Source organism: Palaemon carinicauda, unplaced genomic scaffold, assembly GCF_036898095.1.
Source record: "Palaemon carinicauda isolate YSFRI2023 unplaced genomic scaffold, ASM3689809v2 scaffold152, whole genome shotgun sequence".
Lineage (NCBI taxonomy): Eukaryota > Metazoa > Arthropoda > Malacostraca > Decapoda > Palaemonidae > Palaemon > Palaemon carinicauda.
In genome coordinates, this window is record NW_027169059.1 from 202,133 (window position 1) to 224,234 (window position 22,102).

General features: G+C 40.9%; 1 protein-coding gene across 2 annotated transcripts in view; it reads right to left on the minus strand.

Moving 5' to 3' along the window:
- Positions 1-1,398: 1,398 nt before the first annotated feature.
- LOC137635639 (E3 ubiquitin-protein ligase TRIM71-like) overlaps positions 1,399-22,102 on the minus strand; it is a 29,625-nt gene continuing 8,921 nt past the window's right edge. Inside the window, exons 2-4 of one of the 2 annotated variants that reach the window (XM_068368101.1) lie at positions 7,958-8,020; positions 7,017-7,112; positions 1,399-5,548 (exon numbers count right to left, since the gene is read on the minus strand). In XM_068368101.1, coding sequence (XP_068224202.1) covers positions 2,959-5,548; positions 7,017-7,078 — 2,652 coding nt within the window. In that variant the 5' untranslated portion in view covers positions 7,079-7,112; positions 7,958-8,020 and the 3' untranslated portion in view covers positions 1,399-2,958. The remainder of the gene's footprint in view (positions 5,549-7,016; positions 7,113-7,957; positions 8,021-22,102) is intronic. The other variant, XM_068368102.1, reaches the window with a different exon arrangement.

Below are 22,102 nucleotides of genomic sequence, written 5' to 3' on the forward strand. Positions count from 1 at the left end.
AAAAGAAAAAGCTAAAGATTAAAATGGTCCGATGAGGTTTGAGATAACATCTGTCAGACACCTAAAAAAGGGGGAGTTCAGTGGCTTGTCGGATGAGCAGTGCTTACCTGGCACACTGCATCTTATCACTCCATCTCATGGAGTGAAGCTAGCTCTGGGTGATAGGATAGATTTGAGAGAGGCAAGAGCGCGTGCTAGAAATAGGAATGAATGGAGAGCGATTGTGACGCAGTTCCGGTAGGCCCTGCTGCTGCCTCCAGTGCCTTAGATGACCGTGGAGGTAGCAGCAGTAGGGGATTCAGCATTATGAAGCTTCATCTGTGGTGGATAATGTGGGAGGGTGGGCTGTAGCACCCTAGCAGTACCAGCTGAACTCTGTCGAGTCCCTTGTTAGGCTGGGAGGAACGTAGAGAGTAGAGGTCCCCTTTTTTGTTTTGTTTCATTTGTTTGATGTCGGCTACCCCCCCAAAATTGGGGGGAAGTGCCTTGGTATATGTATGTATGTATCTCATAATTTTCAAATCTCATCCAGCTTTGCTGAAAGCATACTTCTATAAAAGGACTTACGTTTATATTAGTGTAGGAACACAGAAACACTAATAACTAACCCCATATATACTAGCTACTCCCAAGCTATGTAGAGTAGAATTTGACTAGTACAGTAGCAAACTTAATTAATTTTTCTGCACACAATTAAATTCCTGGAGAACTAATCCAGTGAATACCACTGATAATTTCCGTACATTTTGGAAAATAAAGAACACAGCTACATTTAAAAGAACTTTATTATTAAGTTGATTAAACATTACACACTAATACAGAGCTTCTGCTCTTGAAAATAAAATCTGACTCATTTATTTGCACTTGAACTTACACTAAAACAAACACCACTTTCTTTTTATGGTATATATTGCCAATCTGATAAAAGGTATACTTTCTTTCTATTATATATAGCAATTGTCGTCCTTGCAGGCTAGAGAACCGTCCTTGACCTATTCCATAGATGAATTTTGAAAATTCATAAAAACCTTATAAAATGACTTTTCACAGTAAACCCGCCCAGACCCTAAACAACATTTGAATACATGATAATAAAATGCACACGGTACCTAGGGCACCGAAAGGTCACAGTCAGATCTACAGCATCAGTTATTCGTAGATATCAAAATCTCTGAAAAATATTCGTACACAATATATTTAACGTATTCACAATACGGCAATGGAGTCTAATAAACCTGGTATTCGGCTCAGCTTTCTAACCAAAGACAACTACACGATTCCTAATACAGTATAAGTTGTCGCATACAACGGCTTGAAGCTATGGAGACCTAAATCTGTGAGAATGATATAATAGTACAGTTACAATTAGTCTTCTTCCTGAGAAGTTTAAGCTTGAGGTAGTAGTATAGTATCTAAACCATTAAAATCATCTTTAATGAAGGAACTGTTTTCTCTTTTTAAAAAGAAGCTTATAATCTATGAGCTGCTTCGGACATCAAAAAACCGAGAAGTACAAAAAAAAAAAAAAAATCATCTAGCTACCCAGACCACGATTATACTCCTCTACTTGTGGCTACATCTGGCAACGACAGCAACTTTCCTCCCAAATAAAACATCTACGTATAGGCAATGAGATCTCTTCAAACCAAACCATAGACAACACGCACAGCGTCTTACACAAAGATAGAATCTTAAGATATCTACAATAATAATAATAATACCATCTAACGGCTTCACCAGCCACCACACACACACACTTCCAGATGGCCGCGTCCTCCTCGGAAGTAATGCATAAGACCTGGATTAAAGTCACGTATGGGAGAGTAGTGACAAGATATTATTCTAAAACATTTCCACACAATAGAAGACCCGTTTTCATTGACAGATTCCTTAGCACACACTTTAAAGCAGCATATTCTATGCAATTAGTTCAATGCTTTACTTTGTGCATGGTAAAGTTATTAAAAACTATGTTATAAACAAATATTAATACTTTCCTTATAACCTAAGAATGAGGTAGATGCATCTGCCATCCGATTTAATTCATTAAAAAAAAACTTGAACAAGATATATTAAGTCAAGTTTGTAGTAGTTTGTGCAATTTAAGCTTGCCTTTAAAAATTTATAACATCAATAGATTTAATAGTTAAATCTTAAATGCAATGAACATCAGTTTAAAAGAAATCCACCTTTGTAGCCTGCAGCAAAACTAGCTAAAACTTGACCTAACATTTTGTGACTATAAATACGTCATACCCGTTAACAGACACTTTCAGGACTTACTTAAAAGGATTATCCACCACTTCATCTTCAGTAATGGCTACTACATATATGGAGTACATTAAAAATAAAACTGGATCCCTGAGCTTTTGAGATGAGAGACAAAACATAGCTAGAAATTGCAACGCTGATGAAGACGACAACGAAAAACAAAACTAATTGTCCTAGCTTCATTCGATGAGCTGTTCCAAATTGCTAGTTTTGGCTCTTACCTACAAACCACAATGAATGTGGCTAAGGAACAATTGACAGTTTATCCTGAGCACCACACGACGAAGATTGTTACGAGATAAAAACTAAAATCATTGCCTAATCCCTTTTTGATAGGCCTTTAGAAATTCATCTTAGAGTTAATCACCTACCACTAAATGGAGTGACCCACTAACTTTGAAATAAAATTCCAAGGTTCTATATGTACAGTACAGTATATGAAATCCCTTTCACTTAAATTACAAAAATTACCCTGTATCAATCTCCAAATTATGATTGAACCTCAATTGAGTTACAAAATAAAAAGTACGTTACCTGTAAAATTGTAAAATTTGTACGATGTTACATAAACATTTTGTACTTTATAATAAAGACACTTCACTGCGAATACAAATCGCTGGAACTTAACCCTATCAAAATATCTAATACCAGTAGAGAGATTACAGTGTGTCACTAACTATCAACGCCTCAAAACACTTGCACCCGATTGTTGCCAAAATCAACTACAATTATATAGCCTTCGGGAGACACGCATATTCCGCTAGGACGGTCTAGCTGCCCGGGACCTGTGCCAGGCGTCCCAAACTTACACAAAAAATTGCCATTGTTCTGGAAGATTTGAACACGGTGGTTACGAGAATCGGCAACGATGAGGTGTCCCTCCTGATCGATTGCAACGCCCTGGGGTCTCAAAAACTGGCCATTGATAGTGCCCTCGCACCCCAGGAAGCGAGCCGTCTGGAAGTCTGGGTCAATGACGAGGAGTCTGTGATTGTTGAAGTCAGTCACGACAATGTGGCCTTCTTGGTTGAAGCACACTCCCCTGGGCGAATCAAAGTGCTTCCAAAGAGAGCCTTCAAAACCATATTTATTCATGAAACTACCATCAGGATTGAAGACTTGGATACGATGGTTTCGAGTATCAGACACTACGATGAGGCCCTCTTCGTTCACGGCCACATCCCAGGGGTAATTGAACTGACCATTCTTACTGCCCTTTTCTCCAAACTTGAAGAGGAATGTTCCATCAAATGTGAAGACCTGTATGCGATGATTATCCTTGTCAGCCACTACGATCCTGCCAATTGGGTCTGCAGCAACCCCTGCCGGCCTGTCAAATTGACCTGGCCGAGTTCCAGCAGAGCCAAATGAGTGATGGAAACTACCGTCTGGGTTGAAGACTTGCACTCTGTTGTTGCTGCGATCAGCAACGATGATGTGGCCCTCTTTGTCACAGCAACAGCCCCACGGACGGCAAAGCTGCCCTTCTCCCTCACCCTCTGATCCAATAGAGAGGAGCACCTGACCGACATTGCTGTAGTTACGACCACATTTCACATCTACGTTGAATGGCGATCCTTTGACGTCAAGCCCCTGCAGTAGAACACTTACAACATGTCGACCTTCAAGCTGTGGCTGGTAGGTAACTAAATAGGACCCATTACCCTTGTCCTGAGCCTCGGCCCTGAAATACAAGCCGTCCGGACCATGGACAATGACACGTAATGGGTCGCCACCGATCTGTCTAGCATCGCCCAGATGGTTCTTGGCGTGCACCATGAACGTAGAGATCCTACCACGAAGGGCCTGACGAAGGCCGCGGCCAAACGCAAACGAATTTGGGGCGAAGCCGGAGGAAGATATGACACCCATGTTACTAATGCTCTGGAGTAAGGTAACGTCAGTCATGGTAAAAGTAATGATGTCGTCTTCATGTGGACTTAAATGCGCTTTCACCTGTCTCAGTTCGTGCATGTCTGCCACGGCTTGGTTCCGAATCTGAATCAAATCCAGAGGATTATGGGAATCCACGACGGACCCTATCGTTTCGACGGTGCGGTTAAGTCTGGCCAGAGCCGTGGTCAGGTCATCTACTTGGTCTTTGAGCGTTTTTCCTTTGACAAGGCGAATCTTCTCTACTTTGTTCAATAACTTGCGTTCTCGTTCTTCTATGGCGGTAATGTGCCTCCTCGCAGTGTTTCGGACATCGTTAGCCACCGCCTGAGCCCTGAGGTCGACGCGATCTACCATTCGCTTAGTCAAACCGATGCTCTCTTCGATGGCACGAATGCCACTACGAGCCTCTGTCAGCAATCGCAAGGTGTCATTGCGAGAGGCTTCAATGGCGTCCTCTAAAAATACAAAGGAGTGCCCCCTGTGGGCCTGTGAAGTGCATTCACGACATATGAGAACATTGCAAACTTCACAGTAAAACCTAAAATACTCAATTTCATGTTGACTACAGAAAGATACATTAGAGTTTAGTGAGGAGTGAGAACCTATTGCACCTGGAGGCGAGGAAAGCGCCATCGAGACATGATTGTTCTCTTCCTGCATGTAATTCCTACTGCACGCATTCCTCCTGGGCGTAAGTGCCACAACCCCATTGCTTTCCCCGTCCGACAGAGGCACGATGAAATGATCCTTAGTTAACCGCACCCGTTGGTGGGCCCTCACACAAGAGTCACAGAGGGCTTCATTGCAATCCTGGCACCTTGAAGAGGCGTGCTGGCCCTCGTCGCAGCTAGCGCATAAATAAAACCGATGCCTCCCGCCGTCGCTCGGTATGTGTGGGAAAGTACGCATCTGATCGCTGTTCGGGAGCAGGGGGGTCGGTATCGGCAGACTCAGAAGGCCACTCGTCGGCGACTGCGACGCCTCATTGTTGGGGGAAACCATTTCGAGGATGGAGGGTAGCAAGAAAGGGGACCCTGAGTTGATGGGTTGGTCAAGATTGATTTTGGCATGGCAAGTGGGACAAGTTATAGTGGTTCCAATGGCTAAAGACTCCAAGCAAGCTCTACACACAGTGTGGAAGCACGGTAGGATTCGGGTGTCTTCCAGGGCCGACCTGCATAACGGACACGTTCGAACCAGGCTGTTGCCGAATTCAAACCCGCTCCTTCCACTCGCTATGCTCACAGCGAGGTTGAGTCCGCTCAATCTGTCTCTGCTGTCACAGACGCCATCCATTCCTTCAGCTATTCCTCCAAGTCCGGAGGGACCCAACCCATCCATATTATGGTCATTATGTCCGCCAGGGAATGCACTAGCCATTCTGTGAAAAAATAAGCATCAATGAGAATTACAAAATCTGACCAAAAATTACATTAAGCAGAAAAAAATCTTCCTAACTTAACTGAAAAATAAGTTCATAAAATAATTTGCAACAAACAATGGTGTTTGACTTAAAAACAGATTTTATATATGACAGACCAAGCTTTGATTATTTATAACAATGAAAAATCTTATCTTGAAAGATTAAATTCTTTAGTATAGCATAAGGTTTCTGCTATGCCAAGCTAACACTGTAATGTTATTTCTCATGAATAATTTAACAGGATCTTTTGACATTTTTATATATCAGCTACATCTTTATATTTTGGTCCAGCATCTTTTAGACATGTTTTGGCCAATATATTCAGCTTCCTCAACATTCATTGTACACATCAAAACACCTGGGCTTAACTATAAACTAGAGAAAGCAGCCCCACTAACTATTTTCTCTATCTTCTTATGAATGTTAAGAGTATATCTGTACTACATGAATTTTTTGTTTCATATATCCATATATATCTTATCTTATCAGTTACAATACTTATATGAGTGGAGCGACATAAAATCAGAGGGGTAGTAGTTACCTGGGAATTAGTATATGCAAATGATTTGGTGATTACAGCTGGAGAAGAGAACTTGCATAGTGAGTAGTAAGGAAGGTAGGGACGGGATAACTATACATAAACGTAGAGGCTCTGTTATACAACAGGTGAAACAATTTAAGATACTTGGAATCGACTACAAGTCAGGAGGGAGGAAGTGAGGCTGAAGTTGCGAATACAATAAAAGCGGCAGGGGGAGCTGAAGGAGATAGCAGTTGTGGTATGCGATGCAATCCCATCATGGTAAAAGTCAAGATCTATGGCACAGTAATAAGACCAGTGTTAGCCCTCTTACCCCTAAAGGACGTACTGGTACGTTTGACAAAAGCCATCCCATTACCCCCATGGACGTACCGGTACGTCCTTGCAAAAAAAGGCTATGAAAAAAAAAAATTTCATATTTTTGATAATTTTTTGAGAAAATTCAGGCATTTACCAAGAGAATGAGACCAACCTGACCTCTCTCTGACAAAAATTAAGGCTGTTAGAGCAATTTAAAAAAAATATACTGCAAAATGTGCTGGGAAAAAAATAACCCCCTGGGGGTTAAGGGTTGGATATTTCCAAATAGCCTGGGGGTAAAAGGGTTAATGGACAGTATGTATTGGAAACGTCAGCTCCATGATGAAAAGGGGAACAAAGCTTAAGAGAACAGAGACGAGGATGCTGAAGTGGATTACACAAATATCACTGCTTGAGGGATGGGAAAATTATCCAAAGAGTGGCAGGCATAGTAAAGATTACAGGAGATAAAAAAATGTCACGACGGATGGTGTGGGCACATTGAGGATGGATGGTGGGGGGAGTGAGAGAGGGTTTGGGAGGGATCAAGCAGGAGGCAGAGAATTAGAATAGATGGTGAGATACCTTTGATAGAAGGCATTGGAGAGGGGTCCTCCTATGGCAAACATTTTGCATTCTTTAGTCATGGATGCTGCAATGCTTGTACATTACGGTTGCTCGCTGCATATAAAGTAGAGAAGGTAGCCAGTGGACAAAATTTCTCTTAAGGGTTTCCTCCAACATGCACACACCAGAACATGATTGAAAATTATTCACAATTTATAATCATTCTGACAAATAAATTGAGGACAGATTTTGATGGTTCCGGTAGGCATACAGTATTTAGGTACTTGTATATCACTGCAAAGGTATACATTTCCGTGATGAGGAAACAAATACATCTGCCAACAACTTAGAATCAACAAAATCAATCCAATCTCTAGTCTTGGACAACCTTCCTTTTTCCAAGTGTAGCATTTACAGGGACAAAAATGTCCGGAAATTTACCAATGTTACATTTCCCTTAGTTTTTAACTAATGAAATCTTTGGAGATGGTCTTGATAAGGAATATTTACTCAAAAGTCACGATTCTATTCTATTTCAAAAACTGTTCTTCTCTTTTGTTAAGTAGATTCTTCACAGCCCTTTCATTTTCAAAAACAAGATACGTTCCCTGTTGGGGCTGCAAGGCTCTCTGCTTTCTGCTTTACCAACTAAGGTTGCACCGTATCGTAGTATCTTAGGACAGTAGCATCAGCCTATTATCTAAAATCTCCCTAACCATTATTTAAAACACTCAACTTTGTTAAATGTGGCCATTGTACTCATTATAAACCAGACTTGTTCTTTCTTACTAGGAGTGTGATTATAAATTTAATCTTCATAAGAAATATGGATTAATTTTACCAAAACTGGGGGATCCAAGTAAAATAAGCCACTTAATTTACTTCTACCGTTATGAAATGCACAAGGCCTATGGCAGACAGTTAAACAAAAGAGAACAAGTAAAATAAAAGCAACTTACTTGCACTATCTAGGCCCACACCAGAGCCACCAAAGGTATGGTCCATCATCTAAACGATAACATCTGGAAAAAAGAAGATTAAATTTTAACATCAGGGGAAAAAAATTCAATTTCATTTCAAGACAAAAATTTCATTATGTCTACTCGTGTATATTATAAACTAAATATCTAGAAAATTGTAGAACCAATATGGGAAAAATTATATTCAAACATTGGTCTAAACAAATTCCCAATAACAAGCTATCCCCAGTAATTCCATTAATAGAACTCTTCCCCTTAATCTGCCAGCAAAATTATTAACAGTCTTCCCTCAGCACACCCATTAATATACCATTAATAGACCATAACAGACCATTTCCTCTGCAAAGACCATAATAGACCCTTTCCATAACAGACTATTTCCCTGGACAGACTGTCAACAGAACAGTTAACTGGCAAAACCAACAATCCATGTCCCCGTCCGGACCATCAACAGACCACCAACAGAACGTTTCCCCGGCAAGACCACCAACAGAACGTTTCCCCGGCAAGACCACCAACAGAACGTTTCCCCGGCAAGACCACCAACAGAACGTTTCCCCGGCAAGACCACCAACAGAACGTTTCCCCGGCAAGACCACCAACAGAACGTTTCCCCGGCAAGACCACCAACAGAACGTTTCCCCGGCAAGACCACCAACAGAACGTTTCCCCGGCAAGACCACCAACAGAACGTTTCCCCGGCAAGACCACCAACAGAACGTTTCCCCGGCAAGACCACCAACAGAACGTTTCCCCGGCAAGACCACCAACAGAACGTTTCCCCGGCAAGACCACCAACAGAACGTTTCCCCGGCAAGACCACCAACAGAACGTTTCCCCGGCAAGACCACCAACAGAACGTTTCCCCGGCAAGACCACCAACAGAACGTTTCCCCGGCAAGACCACCAACAGAACGTTTCCCCGGCAAGACCACCAACAGAACGTTTCCCCGGCAAGACCACCAACAGAACGTTTCCCCGGCAAGACCACCAACAGAACGTTTCCCCGGCAAGACCACCAACAGAACGTTTCCCCGGCAAGACCACCAACAGAACGTTTCCCCGGCAAGACCACAAACATGAACGTTTCCCCGGCAAGACCACAAACATGAACGTTTCCCCGGCAAGACCACAAACATGAACGTTTCCCCGGCAAGACCACAAACATGAACGTTTCCCCGGCAAGACCACAAACATGAACGTTTCCCCGGCAAGACCACAAACATGAACGTTTCCCCGGCAAGACCACAAACTTAACGTTTCCTCAGCAAGAAATGCTATGTAGTGAGGTCTTTCAATCCAATCAATGGAGTTTCCTGTAATCCCACACTCACGTTCCATGTAATCACATGACTAAATTCAGTGTAATCCCATAAGACTAAATCCAGTGTAATCCCATAAGACTAAATCCAGTGTACTCCTCACTAGACTAAATCCAGTGTAATCCCATCAATAGACTAAATCCAGTGTAATCCCATAAGACTAAATCCAGTGTAATCCCATAAGACTAAATCCAGTGTAATCCCATAAGACTAAATCCAGTGTAATCCCATAAGACTAAATCCAGTGTAATCCCATAAGACTAAATCCAGTGTAATCCCATAAGACTAAATCCAGTGTACTCCCATAAGACTAAATCCAGTGTACTCCCATAAGACTAAATCCAGTGTACTCCCATAAGACTAAATCCAGTGTACTCCCATAAGACTAAATCCAGTGTACTCCTCAATAGACTAAATCCAGTGTAATCCCATCAATAGACTAAATCCAGTGTAATCCCATCATTTGACTAAATACCTTGTAATCCTTTGATAGTTTCATGTAATCACAGAATAAATTCCTGTAATTCCTTTAATGATTTCATGTAATCCCACCAATAGAATAAAATCACTGACCCATTTAATGGTTTCCTATAATCCCAAAGGAATAAATCCCACGTAATCCCTTTAATAGACTGCTTCCTATATCCTCACAAATAGAATAAATTCCCTATAATCTAAAAAAATAAACTAAATTTTGTGTAATCCCATAGACTAATTTCCCTGAAATCCCTATAATACACAAGTTCTTTTATACCATCAATTTAATAGTTTTCTGTAATACCACTAAAAAAATTTCCTGTAATCCCTTTAATAGTTTCCCGTATTCCCATTAATAGAATAAAATTACTGTAATCTATTGGTTTCCTGTAATCCCATTTACTAGAATAAATTATCAGTAATACCTTTAATAGTTTCCTGTATTATATTTAAATAAATTTCCTGTAATCCCTTTATACAAAGCTTCTCATGTCCTATATTAGAGCTTCCCGTAATCTCATCAATAGAATAAATTCTCTGTAATCCCTTTAATAGTTTCCAGTAATCTCGTCAATAGAATAAATTCTCTGTAATCCCTTCAATGGTTTCCAGTAATCTCGTCAATAGAATAAATTCTCTGTAATCCCTTCAATAGTTTCCAGTAATCTCGTCAATAGAATAAATTCTCTGTAATCCCTTCAATAGTTTCCAGTAATCTCGTCAATAGAATAAATTCTCTGTAATCCCTTCAATAGTTTCCAGTAATCTCATCAACAAAATAAATTCTCTGTAATCCCTTTAATAGTTTCCAGTAATCTCATCAACAAAATAAATTCTCTGTAATCCCTTTAATAGTTTCCAGTAATCTCATCAATAGAATAAATTCTGTAATCCCTTCAATAGTTTCCAGTAATCTCATCAATAGAATAAATTCTGTAATCCCTTCAATAGTTTCCAGTAATCTCATCAATAGAATAAATTCTGTAATCCCTTAAATAGTTTACAGTAATCTCGTCAATAGAATAAATTCTCTGTAATCCCTTTAATACTGTCCAGTAATCTCGTCAATAGAATAAATTCTCTGTAATCCCTTTAATAGTGTCCAGTAATCTCGTCAATAGAATAAATTCTCTGTAATCACTTTAATAGTTTCCTGAACAATCATCAGAATAAACTCCATGTAATCCTTTAAGACAGTTTTATGTAATCTCATCAATAGAATTCCATGCAATCCCATCAACAGATTTAATTCCCTGTAATCCCATCAATATAATTATTTACCTGTGATCCCTTTAATACAGTTTCCTGGAATCCCATCAGAATAAATTCCCTGTAATCCCTTTAATAGAGTTTCCTGGAATCACAGAATAAATTCCCTATAATCCCTTTAATACAGTTTCCTGGAATCCCATCAGAATAAATTCCCTGTAATACTGGAAAATTTTCCTGTAATCCCACCAATTAATTCCCTGTATTCTCTTTAATAACTGCCTGTAATCTAATCAATAGAAAAAATACCCTGCCGATCACCTCAATAGACTGTCCTGTAATCCCATCAATATATTTTGGTGCTTTAATCCCATCAATAGATTGAATTCCCTGTTACCCCTTTGATGGACAACTTCCAGTAATCCCATAGATTAAATCCCCAGTAATATCTTAAGATTTTCCTGTAATTGCATCATTAAATAAATTTCCTGTAACCCCTTTAATACAGCTGCCTGTAATCCTATCAGAATAAAATCCCTCTGAGTTTCCTGTAATCCCATTAATAAAGCCCTTGTAATCACTTTAATAGAATGTTCCCTGAAATCCCACCAATAGAATAAATTCCATGTTTTCATTTTGTTTTTTGTGATCCCATCAATAAAGTCCCTGTAATCCCATCAATAGAATAAAATGTGTAATCCCTTTCAGACAGCCTGTAATCCTTCAATAGAACAAATTCCCTGTAATCCCTTGCCAGTTTTTCTGTAATCCCAACAATACAACAAATTCCCTGTAATCCCTTGCCAGTTTCCTGTAATCCCAACAAAAGAACAAATTCCCTGTAATCCCTTGCCAGTTTCCTGTAATCCCAACAAAAGAACAAATTCCCTATAATCCCTTGCCAGTTCTTCTGTAATCCCAACAATACATCAAATTCCCTGTAATCCCTTGCCAGTTTCCTGTAATCCCATCAATAGATCAAATACCCTGCAATCCATTTAATAGTTTTCTGTAATTCCATCAGAAAATAATCCCCGTAATCCCTTTAAAAGTTTCCATTAATCATTGAATAAATTCCCTGAAATCCCATTAACAGACTACATTTCCTATGCACCAGTAGACTAAATTCCCTGTAATCCCATCAAAATTCCCTGTAATCTGATACAATAAATTCCTTGTAATCCCATCAATAAATTCCCTGTAATCCCATCAATAAATTCCCAGTAATCCCATCAATAAATTCCCAGTAATCCCATCAATAAATTCCATGTAATCCCATCAATAAATTCCATGTAATCCCTTTAAATTAGTTTCCTGTTATCCAATAGAATAAATTCCATGTAATCCCATCAAAATAATTCCCTGTAATCCGATACAATAAATTCCTTGTAATCCCTTTAGTTTCCTGTAATGCCATCTATAGAATAAATTCCCTGTAATCCCTTTAAATTAGTTTCCTATTATCGACCAGTAGAATAAATTCCCTGCGATTGCTTTAATATACAGATTCATGTAATCCCACCAATATACTTTGAATCCCTAATCCCCATCAATAGAATAAATTCCATGTAATCCCCTTAACTCTAGATTTCCTGTAATCTTAATATACTCTCGCTTCTTAATCCCATCAATAGAGTTCCGTATAATCCCATCAATAAGCAATTTATCATTAGATTTAGTCCTGCATTCTCAAAGATTCATCTAAAACCCCATCAATACTTATTTTCCTGTAATCCCATCAAATTATTTTCTTGAAATCCCATCAAAAAAATAATTTTCCTCTGCAACCCCATCAACACTTCTTATAACCCCCTCAAACGAAATTTCCTGTAATCCCATTATGACTAATTTTTCTACTTGCCCATCAAAAGATGGAGTTTCCCACTGCCCCATCATCAAAAGGCAGAGTTTCCCACTGCCCCATCATCAAGAGGCAGAGTTTCCCACTGCCCCATCATCAAGAGGCAGAGTTTCCCACTGCCCCATCATCAAGAGGCAGTTTCCCACTGCCCCATCATCAAGAGGCAGAGTTTCCCACTGCCCCATCATCAAGAGGCAGAGTTTCCCACTGCCCCATCATCAAGAGGCAGAGTTTCCCACTGGCCCATCATCAAGAGGCAGAGTTTCCCACTGGCCCATCATCAAAAGACCGAGTTTCCCACTGGCCCATCATCAAAAGACCGAGTTTCCCACTGCCCCATCAAAAGGCAGAGTTTCCCACTGCCCCATCAAAAGGCAGAGTTTCCCACTGCCCCATCAAAAGACCGAGTTTCCCACTGCCCCATCAAAAGGCAGAGTTTCCCACTGCCCCATCAAAAGGCAGAGTTTTCCACTGCCCCATCAAAAGGCAGAGTTTCCCACTGCCCCATCATCAAGAGGCAGAGTTTCCCACTGCCCCATCATCAAGAGGCAGAGTTTCCCACTGCCCCATCATCAAGAGGCAGAGTTTCCCACTGCCCCATCATCAAGAGGCAGAGTTTCCCACTGGCCCATCATCAAAAGACCGAGTTTCCCACTGCCCCATCAAAAGACCGAGTTTCCCACTGCCCCATCAAAAGGCAGAGTTTCCCACTGCCCCATCAAAAGGCAGAGTTTCCCACTGCCCCATCAAAAGACCGAGTTTCCCACTGCCCCATCAAAAGGCAGAGTTTCCCACTGCCCCATCAAAAGGCAGTTTCCCACTGCCCCATCAAAAGGCAGAGTTTCCCACTGCCCCATCAAAAGACCGAGTTTCCCACTGCCCCATCAAAAGGCAGAGTTTCCCACTGCCCCATCAAAAGGCAGAGTTTCCCACTGCCCCATCAAAAGGCAGAGTTTCCCACTGCCCCATCAAAAGGCAGAGTTTCCCACTGCCCCATCAAAAGACCGAGTTTCCCACTGCCCCATCAAAAGGCAGAGTTTCCCACTGCCCCATCAAAAGACCGAGTTTCCCACTGCCCCATCAAAAGGCAGAGTTTCCCACTGCCCCATCAAAAGGCAGAGTTTCCCACTGCCCCATCAAAAGACCGAGTTTCCCACTGCCCCATCAAAAGACCGAGTTTCCCACTGCCCCATCAAAAAACCGAGTTTCCCACTGCCCCATCAAAAGACCGAGTTTCCCACTGCCCCATCAAAAGACCGAGTTTCCCACTGCCCCATCAAAAGACCGAGTTTCCCACTGCCCCATCAAAAGACCGAGTTTCCCACTGCCCCATCAAAAGACCGAGTTTCCCACTGCCCCATCAAAAGGCACTGCCCCATCAAAAGGCAGAGTTTCCCACTGCCCCATCATCAAAAGGCAGAGTTTCCCACTGCCCCATCATCAAAAGGCAGAGTTTCCCACTGCCCCATCATCAAAAGGCAGTTTCATATTACCCCATCAAAAGACAGAGTTTCCCACTGCCCCATCAAAAGACCGAATTTCATATTACCCCTTCAAAATAGTTTCACACTACCCCATCAAAAGACTGAATTTCCTATTACCCCATCTAAAGACTGAATTTCCCACTACCCCATCAAAAGATTTATTTCCCACTGCCCCCATCAAAAGATTTCCCACTGCCCCATCAAAAGACTTATTTCCCACTGCCCCATCAAAAGATTTATTTACCACTGCCCCATCAAAAGATTTATTTCCCACTGCCCCATCAAAAGACTTATTTCCCACTGCCCCATCAAAAGACTTATTTCCCACTGCCCCATCAAAAGACTTATTTCCCACTGCCCATCAAAAGACTTATTTCCCACTGCCCCATCAAAAGACTTATTTCCCACTGCCCCATCAAAAGACTTATTTCCCACTGCCCCATCAAAAGACTTATTTCCCACTGCCCCATCAAAAGACTTATTTCCCACTGCCCCATCAAAAGACTTATTTCCCACTGCCCCATCAAAAGACTTATTTCCCACTGCCCCATCAAAAGACTTATTTCCCACTGCCCCATCAAAAGACTTATTTCCTACTGCCCCATCAAATGACATATTTCCTACTGCCCCATCAAATGACATATTTCCTACTGCCCCATCAAATGACATATTTCCTACTGCCCCATCAAAAGACATATTTCCTACTGCCCCATCAAAAGACATATTTCCTACTGCCCCATCAAAAGACATATTTCCTACTGCCCCATCAAAACTTATTTCCTACTGCCCCATCAAAAGACATATTTCCTACTGCCCCATCAAAAGACTTATTTCCTACTGCCCCATCAAAAGAATTATTTCCTACTGCCCCATCAAAAGACTTATTTCCTACTGCCCCATCAAAAGACTTATTTCCTACTGCCCCATCAAAAGACATATTTCCTACTGCCCCATCAAATGACATATTTCCTACTGCCCCATCAAGAGACTTATTTCCTACTGCCCCATCAAGAGACTTATTTCCTACGCCCCATCACAGACTGTTTCCTTTAAACCCAACACTAATTTCACAGTAACCCAAAGAACTGAAAATTCCTTGTCACCTCCGATCATCTCAGAAACATCTTACTAAATCCACAAGAAACAAACTATCAATGGGCTCAACGTGCTGTTCATGAGCCCATGCTGATGAAAGTCAAACTATCGAGTGGGTATTATAGCACCGATGTGGAGGCTAAAAAAAATATGGCATAATACAAGGTAATAATGTAACTAGCATGTCTCCGTACAGCAAATACGTGGGGTGTGAGAGAGAGAGAGAGAGAGAGAGAGAGAGAGAGAGAGAGAGAGAGAGAGAGAGGTCACACGGTACAGTGAGCTAGCTACAGGGAAGAGCTACGTAGCGGTATGTATAGCTACAGCAGATAATAATTTGCTACAAAATATATCTGGAAAATTCTAGAATCCTCCATATGATTTCGGTCATAATAAAAGACATTAATACCTATGAAATAGGCGACAACCCAATTAACGATACTAACCAATTACACACAAAAAGCTTTTTAACACACCCAATTTTACACACACAGCTCACATGCGATTTTCCACAGCCAATACTTAGGGATACTTAAATAAGTATGAATTACTTACAAGGTTTATCTACACTACGACACTTTTTTTTTTTTTAGAATTGATCTACTTCCCACCGACAGCGTTGACTCACTACTGACTGACTTGCTACTTCTCCTGCACCCAGTAACCCGGTAGAAGCGGCGCGCATGCGCGCTGATGCCGTACGGGAAACCTATACGCCTATAGAATGACAACAGGAAGTACAGAAACGTACAGTATATATGGACGTATGATGTATATTAAACAGCTCGAAGTATGTGATTTCATGGCTGGGGTTTTATATGTATAAATATACGTTAAAAATATACGTTTTTTTTTTTAGCATTCCATCTACTGCTCCCCTATTATATGGTGGGGGGAAGGAGGGAGGGGGAGGGAAGATGGTACCATAAAAATTTAGGGCCTACAACGAACCGGCCTATGGTGGGAAATAACGATTTTCAGTTATATAGAAATATATCAATATTTATAGACATTTATAACACTAATAATCTAGTATCATTAGTGGATAGTGGTCTCAGAGAGAGAGAGAGAGAGAGAGAGAGAGAGAGAGAGAGAGAGAGAGAGAGAGAGAGAAGAGGAAGCCGGTGACTAGGCCTACGAACACACACACACACACACACACACACACACACACTCACTACCGCCCTCTCGCTAGGAAACAAGAAATGTGTTGCGAAGGTCAGGGTTAAGAAACATACAGCCAAGAAATCAATAAAGGAATTTACAAAGGCAATGCATAGGGGAATATAACTTGCATTTTTGTTTGATTTCATTCAACCTTTTTTTCGATTTTTGATTTGTAACGGCTTAAAATACCATTAACTCGGTAGGCCTACACAGCCGGATAGACACAGTGTTCCATATTCATAAGAATGTCAAGACATGTGTGTGCGCCTGAGAGAGAGAGAGAGAGAGAGAGAGAGAGAGAGAGAGAGAGAGAGAGAGAGAGAGAGAGAGAGAGAGAGAGAGAGAATTTAAAATCATCGTTTTTGTTACTTCCCGCTAATCTTAAACCATATAAATTATATACTTACTAATTATAATTTCTTACCAATAAACACGTTAAAGTATATATTATCAATTTACAACTTAATTTAAATCAAATTTTATTTTATTTCAGACAAAATTCTTCTATGAACTCCACATCCATGAATAATTAACTTGAAAAAAAGGGAAAATTATCACTAGACTAATTCATAAAATATATATATATATATATATATATATATATATATATATATATATATATATATATATATATATATATATATATAACCTACTGTATGCTAAGAGCTAGCAATGCTGCTAATAGCATCTTCTCCTGCCTACTTAAAGAAAATAAACTTTTTTATAACATTATTGTATCTTTCCCACCAATAACTTATACTTCTAAAGTTCAAAGTTGGAGCAGATTTTTCTATGTTGACCAGGATAACATGAGTCTTTTTATAGTTTATATCTGACATATGTTTTTGACATTGTTAATAGTTTATATATGACATATCTATTTTGACGTTACTGTTTTTAGAATGATTTATTGTTAATTTGATCTCATTTATTTATTTCCTTATTTCCTTTCCTCACTGGGCTATTTTTCCCTATTGGAGCCCTTGGGCTTAAAGCATCATGCTTTTCCAACTAGGGTTGTAGCTTGGCTAGTAATAATAATGATGATAATAATACCTTAATGAGCTCGAGATGAGCTCTCCCTAGACACTCCCTCGAAATGTACCAACATAAGTCTGAAGAATTTTACACACTACCCAACACTGCATAAAACTATGATAACAAAGGTACTTTTAGGAGAGTAACTAGGGGCAGGGATCAAGAGAGCATTCATGTTTAAAATATACAGCTTATCAGTCAACCGTTCCCCTTGCGAACATTGGAAAAGGATATCTTAAATTTAGGATATACAGTATGTAACTTATGCTGGGCCATTGTAAGTCATCCATCTCAGTCGCAGCAGATTAAAGAGAGACTGAGCAGCAAGATGGAAGAAAATAGGCAGCAACAAATATTAAATGCAGAACTTAGAATAAATGAAATTAAAGACAACAGCAAACACAGGATAGTGTTAAATTATAACCACTTCTCCAACCCCAAAAGTCTGGTTGATAAGGACTAAATGATACGAGTAAACGTACGAACTTCTGGTGGATGTAGGAAACTTAACCTTGAGGAAGTGTGAATACAGAGTTGAAATTCAGGAGTTGTAGGTACCCCATCACTAAACTAAAATACATAGGTTACAAAAAAAAAAATATGAACTATACAGGGAATTCAACCAACAAGATGGGCCACTGGAGGAAAGGCAAATCCCTGATACTATGAACCTATTGAGTAAAATTCTGGCCTCTTGCACATTTAAACTTGCATCAGGTAAATTTTAAACAAAAATAGTCACTGCTAGAAGGCATTGTATTCATAAATTGCTAAAGGCAAAACTGTGGTTGCGTGGTGATGAATGCAACGTTACAATGCCAAATTAAGAAAGGAAATAAAATTAAAGATGAGAGATAAGGACAAATGGATAAATTAAATTTAAAAATTGTGCACAAAACTACGGAGACCACATTTGTAGGATACTAAAGTCTTGAAATTAATACCATTTTAGGTACAACCTGATTTTGTACATCAGGTTGCAACAGAAACGCCAGGGAGAGTTATCCAACTAGGAAATACTGGAATAGCGATTCCTTGTGTAGGCATTGACAGAATGAAGAAACCTCCCTTAGTAAATTCCCAAGCATCTCTAACAATCCTGCGTACACCCGGTGATCAAATTCTCATACAATTTGCAAAATCTGTTTTGAACCTTTGATATTTTTAAATACGGTACTATATATACACCTATGTACATACAATCCAGTATTAAGAAAAAAAGTACTCCGTACATTTTTAGGTCTATTCCATGTAACTGAGGCCCCTTCCCTAAGTAAACTGTATAGTAACTCCCACACTTTTACCCAGCCTCTAGTTCAACACAATCTAATCCCCATCCAGAAAGCTTCTAGCTCATTGTGATCTTATTCAAGTTACGTTATCCATGCTTTGCCACTCTGGCACGCTACTAGTGACTATCTTTCATTGCCTTTCCATCTTGAGAACAATTTAGTCCCTCTGTTAAACTTAAAAAAGATAGCTTTGTGAATTACTCATTGCCAGAACATGCACCAAAGTTGAGAGAAAATTACATCGAGCTTCCTAAACATACAAAACAATACCTTGCACTCGAGTAAAACGCAAAATATGTAATCCACTTCAGTTTGTTGGAAATAACCAGCATCAAAAGAATTATACAAAGTAGAGGCTAATGAAACAAACATACTTCAAATGAAAAGAGTAGCATTTCTTTGCTAGGGTGGTCAAATGCTCAGAAACAGATTAAGAAGTGGACGTTGATAGGGTCTCAATTAGAATGACATCCAGGTTCCAGATCTCTAGGTAAAATGCAACTGATCCGTGTAGCCTATTCCCATGGAAACCTAAATTGAAGCAAGAGGAAAGACTTATCAACAGTACCAGTCATCCCCACACGAGCACATTTCTAATTATCCGCAAACAGGTCTTTGCTCAGCAATGGGTCGCTTCGCTTATAATATAGCATAACCTCCCAGCTCCCCTTATGGAAAGCCATACATGCAGTGTTTTGTGCGTCACATACCTGACTAACATTCATAACTAACCACCTTTGATCTACATATCTATACACAACTACTACAACAATATTTCAACAGCCTAATAGCTTTGGTTCTTAGGTACTCAGCCCATAATTAATTTCATAATCCTCATTTCAAAGGTGTCTTTACCAACACACTTCTGGCATCAAAACCATTGTATCATGTGGTACATGAATCCATCACCTGCAGTCATTGAAACACCAATTGGTACATTATAGCAAGACTTGTCAATCTACCATAATTAAAAGTGGTATTTTTATTACTGATCGTTGCGAGGGATCGTCAACCGTAGTCAGGTGACTACCAGGGGAAAGTCCTTGCGACATTTCCGGCGCGCCTCGTGCGCGATCTGAACCGACTCGCATCTCCAGGTAAATGATATTCTGTGATGGTGTTCTGCTCTGAGTAGCCAGTCGTCCAGGTATAAAGAAATCCTTACACTCTTTAGGTGAAGTCAGCGAGCAACGTCGGACATCAGCCGGGTAAAAACGGAGGGAGACATGCTCAGTCTGTGTGCTGATAAGTATTCTTGAGGAACGTGAACCTCAGAAATTTTCTGTGGTCTGGGTGTATCGGGATATAGAAATACACGTCCTGCAGATCTAATGACACCATCCAATCTTCCTGTCTCGTGCCTGCAAGGACTGAAGCTGAAGTTTCCATGGCAAAATTTACTTTGCTGACGAACTTGATCGATGGACTGACGTCCAGAACAAGCCTCCACCCCCCCCCCCCCCAAGCTTTTCGGAACTAGGAAAAGTCTGCTGCAAAACCCCTCTGAGGAGATATCCTCTACCACTTCTATGGCTGATTTTGACAGCTTAAGGTTCACTTGCTCTTGAAGAGCTGCTGCCTCGTTCCCTTAGTGGGTTGTCAACTCTAAGGGTATCGACAACATAGGAAGCATTCTCAGGAAGGGGATCATGTATCCCTCCTTGAGGACATTGATCGTCCAGATGTCCGCCCCTTTGGCTCCACTCTCACCAAAAAAGGGAAAGCCTGGCTCCCACTAGCACCTGGAGATTGTAGGTCTCACTTTCTCGATTTGGTTTGCTGTCTTGGGAATCTGTGAGCTTGACCTCCGGCCGCAATCCTCTGAGTTCCCGTTGAAGGGGCTCTCCCACGAAAAGGCTGACTAGTGGGAGGAGCCTCCTTTTGTTTCCTTGCTAAAAAGCTAGCTGGGAGGACTTTCTCAGCAATCCTTGAGATAAGATTTTCCGTAGCCTGTAGTGCCAGAGCTGTTGACAAATCTTTCACTAAGTCCGGAGGGAAAAGATGATTACCCAACATAGCAAATAAAAGTTCAGATCTCCGAAAAGGGGACAAACCTGAAGATAAGAAGGAACAAAGCATAGCCCTCTTTTTAAGAACTCCTGCCCTGAAAAAGGACGGAAAGATCGACGGAGCCATCCCTCACGGCCTTCTCCGGACAGGCAATCAGATGCATCCGAGCCTCGTTCTTAGGGTCTGTGGCCTCTACAAGAGCTCCGAGTCCAGTCTAAAAGGCTGAAGTCTTCTATTGTCCTAAAAATTCCCTTCAGCAGATGGTCCATTACAGAATTGGACCACAATTTTTGACTTGCTCATGGCTGACCTGCGTGAGGAGTTAACAAGTCTGGAGAGGTCTCCCTGGGAGGAGGCATGCACTCCCAAACTGAGGACTTCCCCAGACGAATAACACACAAGATCTGGAGGCCAGTCTAGTTGGAGGAAAGGAAAAGGAAGTCTTCCCTAGATCCTTCCTCTTGGATGTCCATTAATTAAGAGTTGAGAAAGCTCTCTTAACCGATCTAGCAAGAACCTTCAAGAAGGAAGATGTTTTTCGGGGTCTGCCCTTCAAAAACTGAGAGGGCGGGCTCTGAGTCATAGGTTGTGTAAAGTCCTATGGATACAGAGATGTTAAAACTGTCAGTAGCTTTCTAAGGTCAGCTGCCTGCAGCGAATCCTGAGATTCGTCCTCTAAAACTTCAGCTAAAGGAACATCGTTCTCCTGAGTCGAATGGGTAGGAGACCAAACCGCGTCATCCTGTCGGTTATCGTCTTCCATACCATAAAGAACTCGACCTGTCCTGATGGAATATCGTAAAGGATACCATCCAATTGTGAGAAGCACCACGTTTACGTTCTGTAAGTCTCGAGGGAGAGACAGGTTCCAGCATAATTTCATCATGTTGTAAGGAAGCGTCAACATCGTAAACCCCATGCTGCGAGGGTAAGTCCTGCTCGCGTGCATCCAGCGTGCGTTTACGATGCTGTATGTCAACAGCGTGACACTAGGAAGCGTTAGCTGCGCATCCAGAGTGTCGCGAAGGAGAGACATCCACTTGTCTATCATGCAGCGAGGATAAGTCCTGACTGCACGAGTCCAGATTACTGCATGTGTCCGGATTGCCGCATATGTCCATGTTGCCGTGAAGTTGATCAATATCTTCGATATTTGAAAGGCAGCGAAA